General features: G+C 58.4%; 4 protein-coding genes across 4 annotated transcripts; all 4 read right to left on the bottom strand.

The window, feature by feature from the left end:
• Positions 1-1,317: 1,317 nt before the first annotated feature.
• LBRM_31_2140 (hypothetical protein, unknown function) lies at positions 1,318-3,756 on the bottom strand (the record flags this gene model as incomplete). Its single annotated transcript, XM_001567160.1, has 1 exon — positions 1,318-3,756. The coding sequence occupies one exon, from the start codon at positions 3,754-3,756 to the stop codon at positions 1,318-1,320; it is 2,439 nt and encodes an 812-aa protein (XP_001567210.1).
• Positions 3,757-8,578: 4,822 nt separating this feature from the next.
• On the bottom strand, positions 8,579-11,887 carry LBRM_31_2150 (conserved hypothetical protein; the record flags this gene model as incomplete). The annotated part of the gene is made up of 1 exon (XM_001567161.1): positions 8,579-11,887. The coding sequence occupies one exon, from the start codon at positions 11,885-11,887 to the stop codon at positions 8,579-8,581; it is 3,309 nt and encodes a 1,102-aa protein (XP_001567211.1).
• Positions 11,888-13,864: 1,977 nt separating this feature from the next.
• On the bottom strand, positions 13,865-15,865 carry LBRM_31_2160 (putative dihydrouridine synthase (Dus); the record flags this gene model as incomplete). The annotated part of the gene is made up of 1 exon (XM_001567162.2): positions 13,865-15,865. One exon carries the CDS (start codon positions 15,863-15,865, stop codon positions 13,865-13,867), a length of 2,001 nt encoding a protein of 666 aa, XP_001567212.2.
• Positions 15,866-18,637: 2,772 nt separating this feature from the next.
• LBRM_31_2170 (putative transcription like protein nupm1) lies at positions 18,638-20,017 on the bottom strand (the record flags this gene model as incomplete). Its single annotated transcript, XM_001567163.1, has 1 exon — positions 18,638-20,017. The coding sequence occupies one exon, from the start codon at positions 20,015-20,017 to the stop codon at positions 18,638-18,640; it is 1,380 nt and encodes a 459-aa protein (XP_001567213.1).
• Between the last annotated feature and the right edge of the window lie 1,225 nt (positions 20,018-21,242).

Genomic DNA, 21,242 nt, shown 5'->3' on the forward strand with positions numbered 1-21,242 from the left:
ATGTATGCGGGGGGAGGACATGGTGTAGGCCGTGCGGTGCGCAAAGTGGGAGCTGCGTGAGCACACGCTTGCTCGCACAGCCCAGCACAGCACGGCTCACAACGGAGGCGGGGTAGAGCAGACTAATGTTACATAAAGTACATCAACGTAGGTGCGTGGAGGAGGGAGATTGAGGATACAAGTAAGGAGCGGGCACAGCGTCCTATCGGTTGAAGGCGTTGGTGGACTTCATCTCTTCCTGTGAATCGCTCGTGCGCCCCGCCCCCCTCCCCCTCCCTCCTCGTTTTCTACAAAGGAACACGTGAGTGCAAGCCTCCTCCCACCTACACATACACCACTCCAGCGCGGAGTCTCAACCCTAAACAGACAATGGCAGCAACGGAAGAAAAGTAAACGAATAAAACAGACCGCAGGGGGGAGGGATCGGGGCGTGTTCACGGAGGAAAACGCGCACATGAAAGGGGCCTCCGACACATGAGTGAGTGCGCGCGCGCAAACTCATCGTGACATGCAAAAAGAGAAAAATTGTCCCAGCAACAAGAGCACCGAAGAGAAAACGAAAATAGCCAAGCAAAAGTGAGTGCGACACCCTTCATTCCTCGGCCATGCCCTCACGTTAAGGCTCGCAAAGCTGTGAGATCCGTGAAAGCACTTCGGCTCAATGTGCCCCTGCCACCACGAACACACCAACCAGTGGCCGCCTACGACTGCGCTTCACCCATAGCACCGCCACACTATGACTCAGACCGGGCCGCCAAGGCCGAACCTCCCCGCCGCCCAATCGGGCCATGCGACTCCACCCAGGCAGGCCGCATTCACGGCCCGGCTCGAGGGCGGAGGCGGTGGTGGTCCGGGCGCATGCCGGATGACCTCGAGGAGGAGGTTGGCCAGACCCAGGTCGGGGCCCTCTGAGACCCTGCACCCAGCCCGTACGCCATGGAGAGCGCTAAGAAAGATGCAAAGGCAACTCAGCACAAAACAGTGAAAGGCGTAGCCTGAGGCCGCGCAGCAGAGAAGAACAGCGGAGCAGCGAAGGGTCCGAGGAAGGGGGTGGTGGAGGCAAGCTGAGGGGGTATGGGCAAAGTAGTGAGAGAGCGAAGGAGAATGAAGAACAGAGGTCCTACTCCGATTGCTTAAGCGGGTCATTAAAGGCAGCGAAAGAGATGATGCCGACTATACGGAGGCCCCCACTAAAGGGGAAGAAAGAAGACGGAGAGTTACCCTCTGACGATTCTGGATACACACAGGCACAACACTCTCACAGATCCATGGTATGCTCGGCAGAACAGAGCTACCCGTGCTTTTACCCCCCTCCCCCTAGCACCTCGTCATTGCCTCACCCCAGAAGCCATGGCGACTCAGCAGATGATCTAGCGAGTCACGCGCCACCGCCAACGAAGCGTAGTCTACCGGCTGCCGATGACTTCGTACGCTGCCGTTGCCGCGGTGCTGCTGTAAGCGGCTGCTTTTCTTTGTCTTGGGCTGTACCGCGCGGACTCGCCCGCCGGCTCCGGGGACGGTTCGCAGGCTAGCCATGTATGGCGCAAACGTATGGTACAGTCGCTTATTCCGCTCCGCCGCCTTTCGGATGTTGCGCTGGCGCTTCTGAGCTCTGGTGGCGCAGGCGTCATTTCCAGCGGCAGCAGTCGTTCGCGGAGGAGCCACAGCTGGGTAGCCATGCGACGCAGCCCACACGCCGTTTCCATCCAGGTCCGGCCGCACCATGTCTTCGGGCTCGCTACTTGCCACGTCTGCCTTTGCCTGCCGCTGTGGCAGCATTTGTGGGCTCATCTCCGGTATAGGAGATGCGTTCGGCCACGCAGGAGCCGCCTTGACTTCGGCAAAGTCCCTTCGACGTCGATGGCTGCTTCGAAATAGCTCGACAGTCGGCTGCTGCGGATGGCGCTGCGACTGCTGCTGAGGTCGTTTAGGCTGGTGAGGAAGAGTGGGACTGACGCTGCCGCCGACCAGTGGGTCAAACAACTCCACAAAGGCATGACGCTCGGCCGGTGGCACCGGTGCCCGCCACCGTCTTGCTGTGGGGCCGCCGGCGGGCCGCATGTACGACGGCTCTGCCTGTCGCAACGCTGGAAGGAAACCCTCACCACCACCGCTATTATTCTTGTAATCATTAGGTACATCTGTTGCAGGGTGGGGCTGATCTCCGTCGTAGTGCGCAACGCCATAGGTGTGTCCGTTGGGCCCAAGGCGTTGTTGTCGCTGCTTAGGTACATAGTACGGATGTTGACCCGACGTGTAGAGAGCTGACCCGGAAGGCTGATGAAAAAGCCTCGGTGCGGCGGACCATCCGTCGCCGCTGCGGGAGTAGGCGGCATGTGGAGAATGTGGTACCGCAGCTGAGGGGTCTCTGGGCTGCGCCTTGACTCCAACACGACGTCGCTGAAGCACCTCGTCAAGGGTTGGTGGGACGGCACTGAGCGCCGCGTGTTGAGATGGCGTCGAGGGGGGGTGTTGCGTTGGCAGCTCTGGCAGCTGAGCAGTGCTCCCATGGGATGGGAGCTGATGGCTGTCCTTGTTGCCATGGCCGTGGCCTGGTACACCACCCGAAAGATGCCCCGCTACCACTTGTGGCATTGCCGGTTCGCTTTCGCACGAGAAAGAGGCACGGGAGTTATGGAGCCGGTACTGCAGTGCGCGTCGCTCGTCGTTTGTTTTTTCTCCTGCGTGAGCAAAGCTCAATGAAGCTTCATTGTTCGACGAGCGGGCTTGTGCGGTATTCTGCCTCTTGTGTGGCGTCGTTGTTGATGAGGGACGGTAAGGTGTTAGCGGCGCACGTGCCTGCGCCGCAGGTGACCCCGTTAGCGGAGCGCGGAATGACTGTGGCCTCGAGTTTCCTTTGGCGGAGCGCACTCGACCTGACCGCTGCCGCTGCCCGCGCGTCGGTGGGCAAATCCAGGTGACGGGCAGGTTCTGTGAGGAGCTCAGACGACGGATGGGCCGGTGCCGCTGTTCAACTTCAGCTAAGTCACCAACATATATGACCGAGCTGCCCGGCCTGCTCTCGGAGCGACTGGGGCGGCTGCTACGCTGGTGTCGAAAGGACGAAGCCTTGCGCAGGCACTGAGCGTTGGCGTTTCCGCCTTTGGCTAACGGCTTGCCGGCTGTGATGCGCGTAGGGCAAGAGCTGGGCGCCGAAGAAGGATCACCTGCAGACTTCTGGCGAGAGGGAGGACCTCTAGTCTCTGGCATTGGCAACGGCGCCGCCACGACAGCTGCTGCCGCAGTGGTAGGGTAGCTGGTATCACCGTTTCGGTTTTGAGAATCATCGCTTTCTCCATTGCAGTGGCCGTTGTCCTTCTTCGGGGTGAATGTCTGCAGAGTGTCGAGAGTTTGTAGCAGAACAGCGGAAGACTCTCGCAAGCCCACAGCGGTGCCCTCTGAAGCGGCGGCGGCCGCAACGTCATCATCGAGGTCCTCTACGGTGCATCGCTGACGCGCGTCCCCGTAGGTGGGCAAATACGTCGAGTTGCCACTGCGCGTCTTCCTCGACGCAACACCTGAAGAGACGCTGGTGGCAGAGCGGTGCTGTAAGGCACTGTTGGTGCTGCCGTTGTTGGTGTACGACGCAGTCAGTCGCTTGTACAGCTTCTCGTCGGCAGCGGCGAGTTGCTGCTTTGTCGACCGCGAGGACGGTACAAGGCCAGTGTAGATTGAATCCTTGTGAGTTCGCGCAACGTGCCGGTACCCCATCACGCCGCCGCCGTAGACAGTTTGCAGTCGGCACTGCTTTTTCATCCCCGACGCGTCTCGTACGGTGTCATTGGGCCGATGGGGTTGACATCGCTCCTCGGGAGCTTGCGGCAGCTCCGCGGGGTACCCGATAGCATCGGTGACAGGAACACCAGTAGTACTGTTGGCCACGCCACCTCTGCTGGTGAGCGTCGGCGTCTGAAGCGTGTCAAGACTCTCTTCTTTGGGAGAGCCAAGGAAGGCCGGCAGCCCGCTGCCGCCCTGTGGGGCGGCTGCGTTGTTTACGACCGCAAGTACGCTTTGGTTCATGATTGTTGATCTAGTAGAAAAATGGGGAAAAAACTGTCGTAGCGATACGTCTGAGCTGTATAGTGCGCTAAGGCAATCACTCGGCACTTGTAAGCAGGCGGGTGAGGGGAGGGGGAGAAGGCAGGAGCGGAAGCGCAAGAGATGGGCAGCGTCGATCAATAAAGGTCAAGGGAGGGAGGGGGGAGGACGGAAGACAGCAGCAGGGCCATAAGAGTGATGTGTAGCGTATCTACAATGGCTCAGGTGTAGGTGGACACGTGATATAGGCGCAAGCTCGTCTGGCAGTTCTCTCTCCCCCAGCCTCTCCTCTGTCCGTGTCTCTTGCCCTCTGTGCTTCTTACGCCCAAGCACAAATCCACAAGCCGCAAAAGAGAAAAGTACGAGTGCGAGACGCCCTCAGCAAACGATGGGAGGGGGGGGGAGGAGGAGGAGGATAGAGAGAAGAGGCGACGGAGCCACGACAGCAAAACCAAAGAACAGGACACACGCTGAGAAAGCAGAGGGAGAGAGAGAGAGTGCGATGTAATGAAAAGGGAGCCCCCCGGGGCAGTTGAACCCAGCAGCAGTTCACGAACTGGAGAAGACAAGGGTAAAGACACACACACACACACCCATGTACAATGACCAGAAAAAGAGGAGAGGAGAAGGAACAAGTGTGTTTCCTTCTCCCTGTTGTGATGGCTAGCTGCGGTCACCGGTACTGCAGCGGCGGCGACTGTGGACCTGCTGTGAGCTGTACGTTCGCGGTAGAGAATGCCAAGGGAGCAGGCGGTGGACCCACGCGTGTGAGTAGCGTATCCCGCATCGCCGCCATGACCGATTGGGCGTAGTCGCATATCACGTTAGATACACAGGGAGGAGGGAGAGTATGGGAGAGGATGACCCGATAGAGAGAGAGGAAAGACGAGGGAAGGGGAGGACAGAGAGGGAGCAAGTGAAAGAACAAAGTTCACTGACGCGCTGCAGGAGTGCACTGGTGCCTTCACCCATGTAGAGCAGAACATTCTGCACGTACTATGCAGTGTACATGAAGGACTCCTTTTCCTGGTCCCCGATGCTCAAGGAAGAGAGCTCCCCCCTTAGTCGAGAGTGAGGAGTCCCTTACACATCTGTACGCCGCCGTCCAGGAGGAAGGGGACTGCGAGCGAGAGGGCTGAGGATTTGCAGGGTGAATCCGGTGGTTGCAGGCTCTCGCTGCACTGCTGATGGTGGTTCCGTGTAGTCGTACCGAAGCAAATAAACAAAAACAACAAGGGAAGAGGAAAAGACAAGAATGCTGTTCATAATAGCCAAACGTAACAAACACCCGAGTGAGCCCACCACGCAATCCCGCACCGGCCCACCCGCACTATGCATCACCTACACCAATAAACGTGGCGCGCACAGAGTAAAAGCTGAAAAACAAACGAAAAACCCAATAGCGAACCCCACCCACTCATCATCGCCCACGTACGCAGACATTCGAGGTGTAGAGAAGAGCACACTTCACCATCTCGTCCATTCTCTCTCTAAACCAACATGGAGAGAAACACATCGATCTGCACTAGTGTGTGTGTGTGTCTATCAGTACGTCCCGAAACAGCCGCCCGATGGCACATCGCTTCGGATGTGCGTCCCCCACCTCTCTCATTCTCCCTGAAAACGCCTAACAAACACAACAAAACGTCCAGCAACACGCAGTGGGGACGAAAAAAAAGCCACCGGATGATCGGTGCGACCGTGAACGGATATGTCTGCGGGCTAGCGCGGCTGTGAGGGGGGAGGGAGGGTAAACGAGAGAGAGACAAACGTATAGAAGAAAGCCCCCCTGTTATACACAGCAACGACCAACGAGCCCAAGACAACACGGCAGAGGTCACTTTGTGCCACGCACTCAGGCAGAACGGATCGGCATATGAGAGATCCGTGAAAGCACTGCGGCTCAACGTGCCCCTGCTACCACCAACACACCAACCAGTGGCCGCCTACGACTGCGCTTCACCCATAGCACCGCCACACTATGACTCAGACCGGGCCGCCAAGGCCGAACCTCCCCGCCGCCCAATCGGGCCATGCGACTCCACCCAGGCAGGCCGCATTCACGGCCCGGCTCGAGGGCGGAGGCGGTGGTGGTCCGGGCGCATGCCGGATGACCTCGAGGAGGAGGTTGGCCAGACCCAGGTCGGGGCCCTCTGAGACCCTGCACCCAGCCCGTACGCCATGGCTCTCCCCCGCCTCTTCAAGCCGCGGCACTCCATAGTGCGGGGTGACAGCTCTCCGCACAGGTGCCTGGGGGACTCGACGGTGCCAGCCAGGGTGCTCTCGCCATGCCTTCGGCACCTGTGCTCCAGCAGCCCACCCAGCCGTCCGTCCAGGTCTGTCCGCCGACGCCGAGGGTCCGTACAGCCGTACCCGAGGGGTGGGTGGGTGGGCTGCAGGCTCCTGGCCTCTGCAGGCAGAGCGGGTGCTGGGCGCTGCGCTACCACGGTGGTGCGGCCGGCGTCTGGAAGGGTAGGGTCTCCAAGGAGCGAATAGAGGTGGGGCTAAACGCCCACCAGTTCTGAAGGAGTCGGGGGCGAATAAGAGAGGGGGCAAATGAGGAGGAGGAGGAGGGGGAACGCAGCGCCAAAAAAAAAAGAAAAGCACCCAGGCGCGTATTCAGAGAACTGTATAGACAAGCAACCCAACGGTGGGAGTCGAGGCAGCATCTGGGGTGGAAGAGAAACACGCAAGAGAGAGAGAGGTGGTGGACGACGCCAAAGACCGCTTTCAGCGCCTTGAGTCGTAGTTCGGATTTTATCGTCGACGCTTCAGAGCCCTGTGAGGTACACGGGGGTAGGAAGCGGAGGGAAGAAAGCAAGCAGTACTCGAGCATAGTGATAAGAGTGGTAGCGAGAGATGAGGGTGCGGGCGAGGAGAGCAGAGAGAAGCCACCAATATCTGTGATTTCTGAAGCCCAAAACGTGCCACCGTTCCTCAACCAGCTGTTCCTGTACCTCTAAGACTGTCTGCGTAAAAATGCGGCTACTCCTTCGCCGTCGTGAGTGGAGAGGGAGAGAGAGAGAGCGACACCGAGGCCATGGGCAAGCCGGCATATTCGTCGCAGTCGACCCAACTTCTGGCGTGTGGGCTAACGCGCCGCTTACACCGAGGCCGCGCCGGCAGGAATACAGCGCGTCTTGTTTAGGGGCGTAGGCACGCGTATATCCGGCGTTGGCGTACTGGAGAGCGTGCGCTGCCGCCCTTCCTTCTAGCTTCCCTGGCTCACCAAGTGGGGACAGGGAAGGGGGCCGGATGGGTGGCAGAACCTGCACCGGAGGCACAGACGCTGGAAGCAACGAGGGAGGAGGGCCAGAAGATAACTCAGGCCCCTTCTCAGAGGGAAGAGAGGCGAGGCAGGGCACATGGAGGTAGCGGAAAGGTAGTGCTTGCACTGAACAGAGAAACCTCAACGGCCCCCTTCCTCCGATCTCGTTGCACCGCTGTTGTACTGAGAATACTCTGCAGCGATGAAAAGGGGCTCCCCCAAAGCGTCTGCAGAGATCGGTGTGCTCTCGCTTGCTGCCGTAAGGAGAGGAGGAAGGAGGTGAAGAGAAGAGAGAGAGCAAGAGCTAACTGTCAGAACTCCCTGCACCGGGCACATCTTTGCCATGGTGTGTCTCCCCAGTTTCTCCTTCCACGTCGTACGCTGTCAATGGCGCTAAGAGCAGAAGATCGTCGCTGATGGAACAAGGCGAGTGAGGGGTCTTCGAAGTCAAGGCAGCATAAAGAGAGGTGTGATCATCAGTCCCACCACCAACCAGGCTTCGAGGGGATCGAGAGGGGGCGAAGCCGAAAAAGGGAGAGGTAACACGAGGAGAGAGGGAGAGGTCGAGAATCAAGGAGACACAAGGCCGAGACAGAAAAACCAAACAAGACGAAGAGGACACCAGCAGAAAATTGATGAGGAATAGGAGAGGGGCATGCGAAGCAAAAGCGAGGGAACAAGTGCGAAATCGCTCCCTCGCTCTCGCCCCCCCCCTTCATCGCCATGGACAGGCCCACCCCTTCTCTCTCTCTGCCGCAGACATCGAGTGGGCCACTCCAAAAATGCACAGCAGCAAAAAGCAAAAAAAGAGGAGAAGAGCGCATTGCAGTGAAGTCAAGCAGCACCAACGAAAACAGCAACAACAAGAGCAACAGAGGAAAAGTGAGGGAGACGCATGTGCACCTGTGCACCATCGAACACACAGGACGAGAGCGTAAGGGGGGGGGGTGAAACGGAGAGACGGAGAGGAAGAGGCAGAAGATGACGGTGGTGGAAGGGGAGGGGGGAGAATTAGGGAGGTGAAAAATGAGAGCAGCAAAAGAGAGCGCAGAAACCCCCCCAAAAGGTCGGTGAGGCGCCGTGGCGAGGGCACGGCATCCTCTCACCACGTGCCGACACAGCGAGGAGGGCAAAGACGAGTAGCGGCGAGAGAGAGGGAGACAGAAGGCTTTCAGACGAGTTTCCACTACTTCCTCGCATTCTACATTAGCTTCCCACCATGTGGTCCCCTTCTGCAACGCCTGCACTGATGCCCGTCATGGAGGCCCTATTTCACTTCGGCAGCTTCCTCCGCGGCGGGCAGTACTCGAAGGCGCGAATGACGCGCTGGTCTGGCGGTATCGTGAAGTGTCGAGTGTAGTCCGTATCCTCACCTGCTGAGTACTGCTGCTCTACAGTGCGGGGAGCTGTCGGTGGCGCTGGCGACGACGCAGCGGCGTCAGGGGGGGCGGGAGAGGAAGGCGGTGGTGGAGGTGGAGGTGCTGCGGAGGCAGCCGTTCCCGTCGGAGACGCCGAAGACGCAATCGTGGCTGGCGCAGTGATCGGCTGAGTCAGTAACGTAGGGGCAGCACGATCGTTGTTGGTGTCCGCCACTATCTCTGCACGGTCCGAGTCGCCGATGGTCTCTACCACGACATCAGTTGTCGGCGCATCACCACGGCCGCGGTTGACAACATGCTCTACGTACATGTACCGTCCCCAGCTGCAGAGGGTGACCGTGCAGGTGCTGAATAACGAGAAGAGAATGCCACCTATCAGCGGGGATGTTTCCCAATTCCAAGCAAGGTGACTCGTCGTGTACAGGAGGTACTTGAGCAGGTATCCCATCGCTTGTGCCTGCATGAGAAGTACAACGCCCACGAGCACGATGAGGAGTACGTTGTGCCGCGTGTAGAAGGGAGGAGTAATGTGCATCTCTTCCACGTACTCCTCCACATCCGGCTGACTACGGAACCAGCTGTAGACGATTAAGTTAGCATATAACAGTAGCAGCACCACGAGGCAGTAGACAAACAACGTCAGTGAGAGCCCCTCGAAGCGGAACATGGTGTTGTAGGCGACTTGATGGTAACTCGCCGAGCACGAAAGCTCACCAAGCGTGACGTGCGTTAGCGTCGTCGCCGCAACAAGCAGGACGAAGCACGCCAAAAACAAGCAGATGCCGTTCAGAATGTGTTGCGAGCTCTCCCATAGCAGCATCGATCGCTGGATGTTCACACGGAAGGGTTCCTTGCAGATTTCGCAGTGGTTGACGTTCGCCAAGTTGCGCTTCGCGCTCTCGATCCGCCAGCGGTCAAGGCACGTGGGGTGCACGAAGCGGACCGAGCCAGTGCAGGCGCAAGGAACGATGAGCGGCGCGACGTCTTCGCCCTCGCGACATATGCGGCAGAATGACTCTTCTTCCTCCTCGTCTGGCGAGGATTTTGCAGCGCTCGATGCCGGTGCAGGTCCACACGTCGCTGCTGTGGCGGCCGGTGATGCAGCGATGCCAGCACGGATGGGGGCAGAAGTTCCTGAGATTGGCGCGCCGTCAACTGCGCCCTCGCATGACGCCATAGCCTCCTCTTCTTCACGAGGTCGCTTTGACGTAGTTTGCATAGCATCGTTCACGCTCATCTGTGGCGCACTTGCCGCGTGCTGGTGCTGCTTGCGTGTAGGAAGGCTTCGCCCAGCATCGGCTAGCTCCTCAGCGGTGAAGAGCACATCGTGTCCGTTGCTTCGCGCGCGCGGCCCACTCTGATTGTCTTCCCGCCAATACTCAGCAGCATCTGGCGAAGGCGGAACGTGCACTGATACTGCTCTGGCAGCTTCGCATGCAGCACTGCTTTCCCGCGCATGCTGGCAATGCCAACGGGTGCAGCCTGTCGTAGAGAAGGGGCGACTAACGTCCTCCATGAGTGGGTCTTGGGAGCATGCCGAGTGAGGCGGCGACACGGTGTCAGCATTGCTGCTGCCGCCAGTTTGTTGGTGACAGCGGTGATGGTAGGCGCTATCGTGTGGCTCATCGAAACCTGACCCAATGGATGCTAGGGAGAACTTGGAGTGGGTGTTGCTCTGGCTACATATGCTGGTGTTTGCTTCCTCCTCGTGGAAATAATGTTTCGTACAAGACTCGGGCAGTGGCTCTGCCTGCACATCTCCGCCTGCTGCTGCGGAGAAGTCAGTGAGATCTTGCGACTCTAGCGACGGCGCCGCACGGGTGGCCGTGCCCCATCCAAAGCGCTGTACTCCCGTCTGATGTGACGGCTGCTCTTGCTCAGCGGCTGACTGCGCTACTCCTGTGCCTTGGTGTGCTTGTTCTTGCCGCAACAGGTGATTCCGCATTATCTGCTGCTGATAGGCGGAGCGGAGACTCACAACCCACTCCACGCCCGCCTTCAGCGTTTCAACCATTTTCTTGCGCAGCAGCAGCGGCGGCATCCACATCCACTCCGCGAAGTTGGAGTCCATCATGTATTGCTGCACGAGGTCTGCCCGCCGCATTGTGAAGGGCAGTGGCAGAAAGAGCACAAGCAGCGGCAAGACCAAGGCAAAGGTGAACTGCCGCCACTTCAGCCTCACCGCCGGCTCCTGGTCGAAAAACACATTCAGCTCGCACGTATAGGGCGAGTCCTCTCTGCGCGTGGGGTGGAACTCGGTCGAGTTCGCGTGATACTCCGTGTGTTGAAAGGCCTGCGCCGTGGTGGAGCGGAGAATGATATAGTACGACTCCGTTACCGGGGCCTTGTCCACACGCATGGAGACGCTCTGCAGCACCTTGCACATCGCGCTGTTGTCGAACAGCGGAGCAACGGAGTCCCAGAAGTTCGACCAGCGGCTGCTTCTCTCGTCCTCTGAGGAGAAGTCGGGGCTGCTGCTCTCGTCGATGCCGTTAAGCGTGCCGGAGTTCTCTGTGTCTCGCCACGTGTCGAGGTCAGCGTACTCGCGTGCCTGCGTCGCGGCCGCAACAGCTTCTGTGCCCATCGCGCTGTAAATGTTGCTGTCGAGTTTGTAGTGGTTGCGCAGCTCCACTTGTAAGTACATGCCGTAGCAGTTCGTCCTCTTCACGAACTTGTCGTAGCGGTGGTCCTTCAGCTGCACAACGGCATTGATAATGTTGCCAGCCTCTCCGTTGAACCTAACTACCGTGGTGCCGCTGCCAACGATAGTGAGTGGAATCAGAGCCTTGGCGCTGTCTACATCAATCAACGTGTCCTTTGCGTGGTTCGCCATCAGGCGTATTAACTCGTGCCTGGCGTCCCTGGCGTAGAGCGTCTTGGGGCTGCCGTCGTCCACGACGGGCTTGGGACTACCTGCGTCCTCGATGACAGCCCGCGAGGCCTGTTGAGTCTTTTCTATCCACCCTGCAATCCTCTGCGCAGTGCTGCTTGGCGTCTGTGTAGAGTTCTCTTCTGCACTAACTGCGCGAGAGCGAATAGACGCGGTGGAGGACGTCTGCTCGGCTGCCCCCAGAGGTGCGAGTGACTGTACCATCGCGGGAGATGCAACTCTGTGGTTTTGCCAGGACGCAGACATCCGCACCGCTGGATCTTGGGCCTGCACGGCGGCAGCGCTCGTAAACTCGTTGGCCTTTCTCGACATCGTGTACAGCACGCTCAGAGTGGGGATGAAGCGCCTATGGAAGGCGTCCTGCTCTTCAAGGCTGTGCCCTTCGAGTCGACTAAGCGCGGACTTCTGATGTCGCGCAGCCTTCGCCGTGGTGGCCCCTCCGGATAGTGCCGGCACGGAGCCCTGCCGGTGCTCTGAACTCACTAGAGGAGCGGCTGCATGTGTCGTCTTCACTGAGCAGGCAATGACGACGAGCAACGAGAGAAGAAGAGCAGTGGTGATGGAAGTTGAAACGCGTAGCCTCAGAAGGGCTGCACGTCCAGGAGCATGCGCGGGAAACCGAGCCATTGGTATGCGCTGAACTCGAGGCAGGACCTAAGAAAGCTTAAAACTCGTGCGCCTGTGATGCTGATACCACGCCGTGTGTGGGCAATGTGGAAGCGAGACAGAACTTGGCAGTATGCAGTTGCACACTGACAGATACACCCACGAGTCACAGAGGGAGAGCAGCAGAGAGGAGAAAAAAACAAAAGATGATCAAGTCTCTCGAGCTAGAGGAAGTGAGTGGCACGGAGAGAGACACAAATCCGAGCTGCCCTTATTTAGATATATTTGTCTGTACAGCGCGTGGCTCTCTCCCCTCTCTCCTCTCTATCCAGCACGAGAGCGATCGAGGAAGAGGACGGTGACGGAGATGTAAAACAAAGGAGGCTAAAGTGGAAGAGGTGGTGACTGTGGTGGTCGGGGAAGGGTGAAGCAAATCCGCTTTCTTTGTCGTATTGGGGAGTTCACGCGCTCCGATGAGATCCGCAGACACCCGTCACCGCGACAGCGACTCAAAATGAAAGGTGGAAAGGTAAGCAAACGAGTGAATGTGCAACAAAGAACACACACACCCACACACCCACCCACACACACAGAGCTCGAAGACGGAGACAGTAAGCAGACGAGGAGAAGAGGGTGGGGGGATGGTATATAAGGTATGTAACTATCAATATATATAAATAGATGTACGGCGAAGGAGGGGCAAGAGCAGGGAAAGTTGGTATGATCGATTGACAGAGAAGGGGGGCAGTACAGCACTTCCTCCTTTCGCAGATGTGTATGTATGTGAGCCAACGAGTGCCAGGGCGGAGACAGCAGCAGTACCAGCAGAAAACGTGTGTGCGTGTGTGTGTGTTATTGTTCGTGTGATGGTGGTGAGTATTAGCAGTGCACGTTTTGTTTGCGGACGCGCATATTGATCGCGCATATTTGCACGATGTAAAGCCACCGAGTCCATCCAGATAGAGCGGCATGGGAGAGAGGGAGGGAGACGGAAGAGAACACGGATGAGGGCAACAGCGAAAGGTGTGAAAGAACGAGCTAGCGGAGCGAAGCAGGAGGGGAGAAGATCCTGTAAAGGCTGCTGCTTGACATGTGTCGCCCTTCGATCATGTTAGTTCTCCGGACAGGAACGCAGGGCTCCTTTTGGTGGCGGTGAGACACTGGAGCCGTTCGGCGTGTAGAGAGGGGGCGATGTGCGGTGCCTTTAGCCCCTCTTCTTGTCTTTCTTTCGCTTACCATACAACATTGTGAAGATGGAAAAGAGAAGGAGCGGTGAAGGGCATGTGCCGCTCGTTGGAGTTTGGGAGACATTGGAGGTGCGTTTGAGGAGGAACATATTTTAACCAGAAGGGAGGCGAGCACACAAAGGATGCGTCTAACACTCCCCCATTTTTACTCGCAGAGGTGTGTGTGGGCGCAGAAAGGAAGAGGGAAAGCAGAAGCAAGAGGGATCGCAGCACGCACACAACAGCGGTCACGTACACGTGCCTTGACACGCACAGGCAGGCCACACGAAGTAATGGTACGGGTGCAAGGCAAATCCGTGACGGTACGCGCTTGTAATCGAAGCGGGGGGGGGATCGGGGCACGGGAAAAGTGGGGGTGTGCACCACAGAGACTGAGAATGGCTTCGTCGACGCCAGAAAAGCGTCAGTAATGCGATTGTGTCGTGACGTTCCCTCGTCAGAAGTCGATACCCAGGTCGCCTCCCTCCTCCCAGATGTCGACAAGCTCTTGCTTCGCCTTCGCCTTCTCCGCCTGCGCAGACTTGGGCTGCGCGCCAGCCTCTGAGCATCGGTGCTCCGCTTCTATTAGGGCCCGCAAGTGCGCCTCGATAGCGCCAACGAGCTGCTCAAAGGCGGAAGGAGACAGTGGCACCGCTGCTGCCGCCGCAACGACAGCGGCGCTCTCCTCTTCATCCACTTCCTCATGCACAGCAAAGCTAAGTGCAGTCAACTCCTCGGTTCGCGGCGTTGCACAGACTTGCATCGTGTCCATCACCCCCATGGTATTCCACTTCTCCACCTTCTTCATCGCTGTGATGCTGGTCTTGAGCTGACACAGCTCCTCACGAAACCTCGTGTGCAGCTCGTAGCTGTGAAAGCACATCTTGAAGAGGTGCGCCTTCACGAAGCCGATGTCGACTGGGTAGTGGCGCACCCACTGCATGTACACAAGCGCTGTGTGCAGCGCTGATAGTCGCGTCGCTTTGTCAGCGCTGTGGGTACGTCCTGGCATAACAGGCTGGGAAGGGTTGCTGAACAGTTTCGGGTCCCACAGCAGCGGTTCGGCGCACATGTGGCCCTCACACCGCGTCTCCTGCAGATGAGCAATCACATCGTCGTAGGTGCGTACGTTGCCGTTCGAGATGACAGGGATGGTGCCACTTAGTGCAAGGCGCACACGGCGGATGAGCTCCATGTTTGCTGTCCCGGTATGCTGCCCCTTCATCTCACGTGTGCGGCCGTGAATGCACAGCACTTGTGCACCCGCGTCTCGAATCATGCGGGCGTAGAGGATGGTGAGAGCCTCGTCAAAGCCCTCCTCCAGCGGCTTTGGTAAGGTGCCCACAACAGCAGTAGCAGCGGCGGCGGCGTCCTCCTCCTCCTCCTCCACACAGGCGGCGGGGCTGCAATGGGTGGCGCATTCGTGGTCGTTATCGGCAGCCTCCGCGTGCCCAGGGCGGTCGAACACGCGTATCTTCACCGTCACGGGCACCTCCAGCTCCACGTGGAGGGTGTGCACGATGGTGTGGATTGATTCCCAGTCCTCCATGAGGAAGGAGCCGTAGTGGCCACGGCGGGCTATGCCTTGCGGGCACCCGAGGTTGAGATCGACCGCGTCACACTGGTACAGGCGGTGCACCGGCTCCTCCTCTAAAGACGACCCATTGACTCGTACGGGCACTGGGTACACAGGAGCTGTGGAGACACGGTAATTGGCAGCTGTCTGCTCCCCTGCCGCTGCCTGCTCGCCGAGGACAGCAAGCCGGGCAGCCCTCAAGACAATATCCGGGTCGTTCCCGCAGAACTGCACGATGCACGGTCGGTCTACAAGCGCGACATCGGCCACAGCATCGTCACCATCAGTCCCAACACCTGTCCTCGTATTAGAGCCGCCGGAGTGTTCGCCGGCTGAGACGGAGGGGCTCGCAAATGGCGCCTCCATGGCCGCTTTAACTTCTCCCGGCGGAGTCACTGAGAGAAAGTGCGATCGATACGCGGCGCCCTCTGCAAAGCTCTTTGCATGCAGCATCGGTGTGTAGGCCACTGTGGCGCCGTACTGACGGCACAGCATGCGGAACGGAAGCTCGCTCTGGTCGACCATCGGACCAACAACGAACATGCGAGGGCTGCTGATGACGTCAAGATGCTGTGCCTCTACCACCGCCTCGTTTTTACTAGCTTCATTGGAAGCACTTCGTGGAGTTCCTCTCACCTCCGAGGAGTCTGTAACGGATGTTTCCATGTTTGCGCGAGTGGCCGGTGACTGCACCGCGGCGTACTTGCGCACTAGCACATCATTCCAGAAGTCCCACGCACTGGATGGCTTCGTGCTGGGGTGGACGTGCTTCACGGTAGCGTCACGGTGTCCATTGCAGTAGGGGCATGTGGTGCTGCGAAAGGGTTTCCCCTCTGCTATGAGCTGCCGGTACGCCTTCAGCTGCTTTTCATTATAGGCCATTCGGGGAGTAACGCGGCAATCGCGACGACGGTGGTGACGAGGATAGGAGAGTATGCAGAGAAAGCTGCGACGTACCCGGTTTCCCGTAAGAGAATTACACTCTCTTTGCCCGAGGTCTAAGCTACGATAACAGGAAGAGAGCGGAAAAAGCAAAGACAGAGGCAGCGATGGGGAAAATAGGGCCAGAGAAGCGAATCATGCGAGTGGGTGTGCTGCGCGCCAGACAGCTGGTGCAGGAGGGGGGCGGGCGGACGTAAGGGTGGGGGGAGAGAGAGAGCAGCCCTCTGCCGCGAGCCATGACGCCTAGCATGAACATCATGTTGCTGCACACGCAGACAAAGATGTGGCAGTTATGCTTGAAGTTTATCGGCACACACTCATGCCGGCCGCCTCGGTAATTTTTTGTCTATGTGTGATTCCACAGGCCTGGTGACAGGAGACACCTCGGAGTCGTGTTAGGGTTCGACGCGCACTCCTTGGGGAAGCCGGGCAGCCCCTCTATCCCTGCCAACGCTGAGCCACCTCTGGTCGTGACACGCCCCAGGACCTACGACGTGGGGTAGTTCAAAGGGGTGTATCGCCACTGATGTGGGCGGTCGTGTCCTTGACGGTGTAGTGTAGGAGAGGCCTGCAGCAGAGAACCCGCTGGTGCGAACCATACATGATGGGTGGAGTGTCAGCATGACTCGAACGCACCTCACACAGCCCTCTCTGCCCACTGGCGTGGGGAGCCCTGCCTGCCCTCCATCCCGAGAGATGCGCCAAGTGGTGACCCGCGCAATGGGAGCGGCTGATGGGGGCGACTTGTGAAGCGTGTGAGTGGTTCACGTTGGAGACCGGGCGGAAGAAACAACAAAAAGGGAAGAAGAACAGCACACAGTCGCACAGCATAAACACCACAGACGATGAAGAGACAACATCAAAGCAAAAGGGGAGGGGGGGGGGCAAATCGAGCACAGAACGTGAAGGCGGAGCAGAAGGAAAAACAAAACAGACAAGACCGCAGTACAGGACGCCAATCACCATTTTTTCCGGCATGTTCTCTCGCTTCTCCTTCCCGCTCGCCATGTTCACTTGGCGAGTGTATTCGTCATCGTGTGTATATCGTTATCACGAGCGAGGGAGGGAGGGAGAGAAGTCACCGCCTCGTTGACGGAGATGGACAGGTGATCGAAGGCGAGGAAAACAAAGCGAAGACACAGACCGACGAAAGCTAAGAAGAGAGAGAGGGAGAAGCGCCTTGTGCTGCTCCCTCAATATGGTCCGCGGTTAGCCTTTTTCCATTTCACTCACAAGCAAGGGAAACACACGAAGGAGAGAAGCAAAACTAAAAAAAAAAAAGCGATTACGTTTCTCCAGCACTGGTGGAGCAGGAAGAAGCCCCACCTGCCGCGTCTGCAGCAGAAAAGTACCTCGGCGCGCGAGGATGGAGGAGGAGAAAAAGTAGGGGGAAGGGAAGGGGGTGGCACCGTGACCCTTACCCCTGTCAACGTGACTGTGAATGTGTCCAGCAAGCGTGCCTTGCGCCGATGGCGGTGGGCACACACTTACTCACTTACGCACAACCGCTTAAATAGCCCGAAGGCCCACTCTTCACTGCAGAAGAGGAATTCTTTTTCGTTCAACGTGCCCCTGCCACCACGAACACACCAACCAGTGGCCGCCTACGACTGCGCTTCACCCATAGCACCGCCACACTATGACTCAGACCGGGCCGTCAAGGCCGAACCTCCCCGCCGCCCAATCGGGCCATGCGACTCCACCCAGGCAGGCCGCATTCACGGCCCGGCTCGAGGGCGGAGGCGGTGGTGGTCCGGGCGCATGCCGGATGACCTCGAGGAGGAGGTTGGCCAGACCCAGGTCGGGGCCCTCTGAGACCCTGCACCCAGCCCGTACGCCATGGCTCTCCCTCGCCTCTTCAAGCCGCGGCACTCCATAGTGCGGGGTGACAGCTCTCCGCACAGGTGCCTGGGGGACTCGACGGTGCCAGCCAGGGTGCTCTCGCCATGCCTTCGGCACCTGTGCTCCAGCAGCCCACCCAGCCGTCCGTCCAGGTCTGTCCGCCGACGCCGAGGGTCCGTACAGCCGTACCCAAGGGGGGGGGTGGGTGGGCTGCAGGCTCCTGGCCTCTGCAGGCAGAGCGGGTGCTGGGACCTGCGCTACTCCGGTGAGGTGGTCGACCTTATCAAGTGAGAGAGAAATCCAGACTTGTGCACACATAAAAGCAAAAAAACGATGCGGGAATGAAATCTGCGGGAAAGAGCGGCGGAGCCCCGTAAGGAAAGAAAAGAGCACCCCAAAGAGGCTGAGGCGCATGTTCGACAGAGCGTGCAAGCGGGTGCCACTGTGAAACAGTCTTCCTGATTGGATTGTATATTTCTCCTACCGTCTACGCCCAGCCGTGCCTTCAGCGGCGCAACACACGGGTGTACACCCCGCTGTCATGTCAGCTGGTGTGAGCGATATTAACACGTGCACGTCAGTGGCCATTGGCGAGAGTCTGGCAGGTTTTTTTCTTCAATTTTGTCAACTCCACTTGCGTAATACCCAGCTGCAGTAGTGCTCAGCTTCTCATGCCGGAGCGAGGCGACTGCTCAGCCATGAATGTAATTACAGACTGACTCGCCGCATGCGTTGCGTAGAGAAGGGGAGGAAGGCTGGATACGTAATGAGGGAGATTTCTGAAGAGTAGGAAAGCACCCATGCCGTATTTTGGCACCACCTGCCCTTCATATCGTTCTTTTCGCACCCGCTTCATCGCACGAGCCATGCTCACTTCTGGAAAATATGCTCGTGGTCCCCGAGGGGGTTGTGTGACGGCTCTCCGTCATTGTAGTGGGGCCTAGACTGAATATCTGCGCCAGCCATGTTATCATTCGTAGGGCGGTTAAAGAAACCACTGAGTGCGACGTTGTGCTCAACATTTTTCCACGTATGCTTGTGGCGGCGCGGCTGCAGATGGCCGCTCTGCTCACCGGTGCGGTTAGCGTATCTTAAGTGATCCGCCGGCGACACATGCGGCGAACTCGAATCGGTCGCACCGTTCGAGTGCGTAAACGGGCAGAAGGGCGTCGTGTCGCATTCACTACCGTCTGCATCCACTGTTATCTTGTCAGACACCGGGTGCTGATTGCCAACTCTGAGGCTCTCCAGATGGCCGTGCTCGGCGTTCATGACGAACGGGTACGTCGAGCAGCCGGTGCCGAGCACGTCCTCCGGTGGACGAGGTGCTGAACTGGCCACGCTGGACGAGCGTCTCCGATGCGTATGGACGCGGCAACGACTGCCGAAGGCCGCTTTGGTGCGGCGACGACCACCTTCATCTGTCGTGCTTCCCTCCTCGTCACGCTGCGACGACGCAGAGAGAGACTTTGAGGAGGGTGACAGCTCTGAGGAAGGCACCATCTGCATGCGTGCCCACTGATTAAACAGATCCACCTGCTGTTGCTGCTCGCGACGACGCAGACGCTGGCGCTGGCGGTGACGCATGTGCGACTTGGTCGTGGCGGTGCCCTGGCTGGCACGACTGCGCGCAGTGCCAGTGCTGCCCCGCGAGCCGCTGCTGCGTGAGCTGCGCCGGTCGTCGCTGTCATCATGCTCCTCTATGTGCCCCTCACAGGCGCAGGGGGAAGGTAGGAAGTAGGAGCCTCGTCCGTACGCGACAGTCGACGCTGTCCGCGCTGTCGGCGCAGCAGACGCGAGTGTCGTTCGACTGGTGACAGAGGAACCATCAGCAAACTCGCCCTCGCTCGCTGTGTCTTCTCCGTAACCCTCGCGCATATTCGCCATGCGCGCCTCGCGGGCAGCTTGGCGCTGACAACGGCGTTCCTGGCGGGCCTTACGTCGCTTGTACCGCTCCATTGCCTTGTCGCGCAGGATCTCTTGCTCTGGGGTAAGGCGAGGCGGCCGCGAGTTCAGCGGAATACCCCTCCACTCACGTTCTGACGCGGCTCCCTCGCCGTTGGAGGACGAGCCCAACTGCCCGGTAGCAGCGCCCGCGCGTTGCCTGCCGCGGTTGCCATCAGCCAGATCACCGTTCGAGATTTTACAGCAGCTAAAAGGCATCGATACAAACAAAGCGATCATAGCAGCGAAGCCTAAGAGAGTAGCGCTGACAATGAAGATGAAGCTGACTGTGACAGAGAGGTCCATCACGAGTAGGGGGAAAGGGGGAGTGGGTGGCGAACAGCGAAAGCGCAGGTAGAGGCTGTCGAGAGGGGAATCACTGTAGGTTATGCGATGTTCAGCAGTGTCCTTTTTTTCTCTAGGGTGTGCTCAAGACAGGGGTGCCCACGCCCGCTCACAGAGCCCTTCGACTGTTGAGTATTTTAGGAGCTTCTCCCTCTTTCCGTTAGGAAACCAGAAGTGCGCACCCCCCTCCCTATGCACGAGAGGTGAGCGACCGTTTCAGCGGTGCCGTGCTCTGCCGTGAAGTAGAGAGACAACAACAACAACAAAAAGGCGAAATAGAGGTGTGAAGCTCCGCAAGCTGCGATAAGACACCAATACTGCCGCAGCAGGTACGAGCTCGATATCGACTTCTATGCGTGTGCCTGGGGGGAGAGAGAGGGAGGGAGAGGATTCCTTGTGCAGATATTAACGTACCTACCGTAACTAGCTCGAGCTCGATATATGCACAGAGGAAGTAGACAACAAATACCCACAGACAGACAGACAGACACACCAAGCGAAACAACCAAAAAAACGCGTGATAAAAATGTGATCAGAGGAGAGGAGGAGAAACAAATAAAGCAGCGACAAGGAAATCACAACGCACACCCCCAAAAGGAGGGTGGGCTGTGTGTTGGTGTCGTCTGTCAAGGTAGGGCTAGGGCGAAGGAAGGGAGGTGGGCGTACTGATCCGTTGTACACGCGTCTGTGTGTTGCGTTTTACTCTTTGTTAGGTGTGGGGTGCGCGTCGCTCGGCGCTGCGGTTTCGGCGTCCCGCAGTGGCAGGCACATGAAGCAAACAAGCAGAGGCGCACAAGTGCGATCAGGTGCACAGGGAAGTGGTCGATACACCACGGCAGCCCTTTTATGGTTAGAGGTGTTCTTACGAAGCAACTGTGGTGGGAGGCATGGGTAATCGTATGCGCAGGAGGAGCGGTGAGTGAGGGAGCCATAGTTGATGGAGAGAGAGGCAGCGGGAATTTTCAGGCCCACACAAGGGATCGCTGAAATGCGGAATAGATACGCTGCGGGGAAAGCGACGCTCCCCACTTTGATGCCGTAAGAGGCGAATCAAACAAAGGAGATGTCCTCCCGCCCTCTGCTCAAGCGATCCGCAGTGCGACAGGGGCCACTGCCACAGCGCCACGCTACGTTTTTTTTTTTTTTTAGGCGCCCCCCTTTTTGAGTACATCGCCGACACCTCTGC

Source organism: Leishmania braziliensis, chromosome 31 (assembly GCF_000002845.2).
Source record: "Leishmania braziliensis MHOM/BR/75/M2904 complete genome, chromosome 31".
Classification (NCBI taxonomy): Eukaryota; Euglenozoa; class Kinetoplastea; order Trypanosomatida; family Trypanosomatidae; genus Leishmania; species Leishmania braziliensis.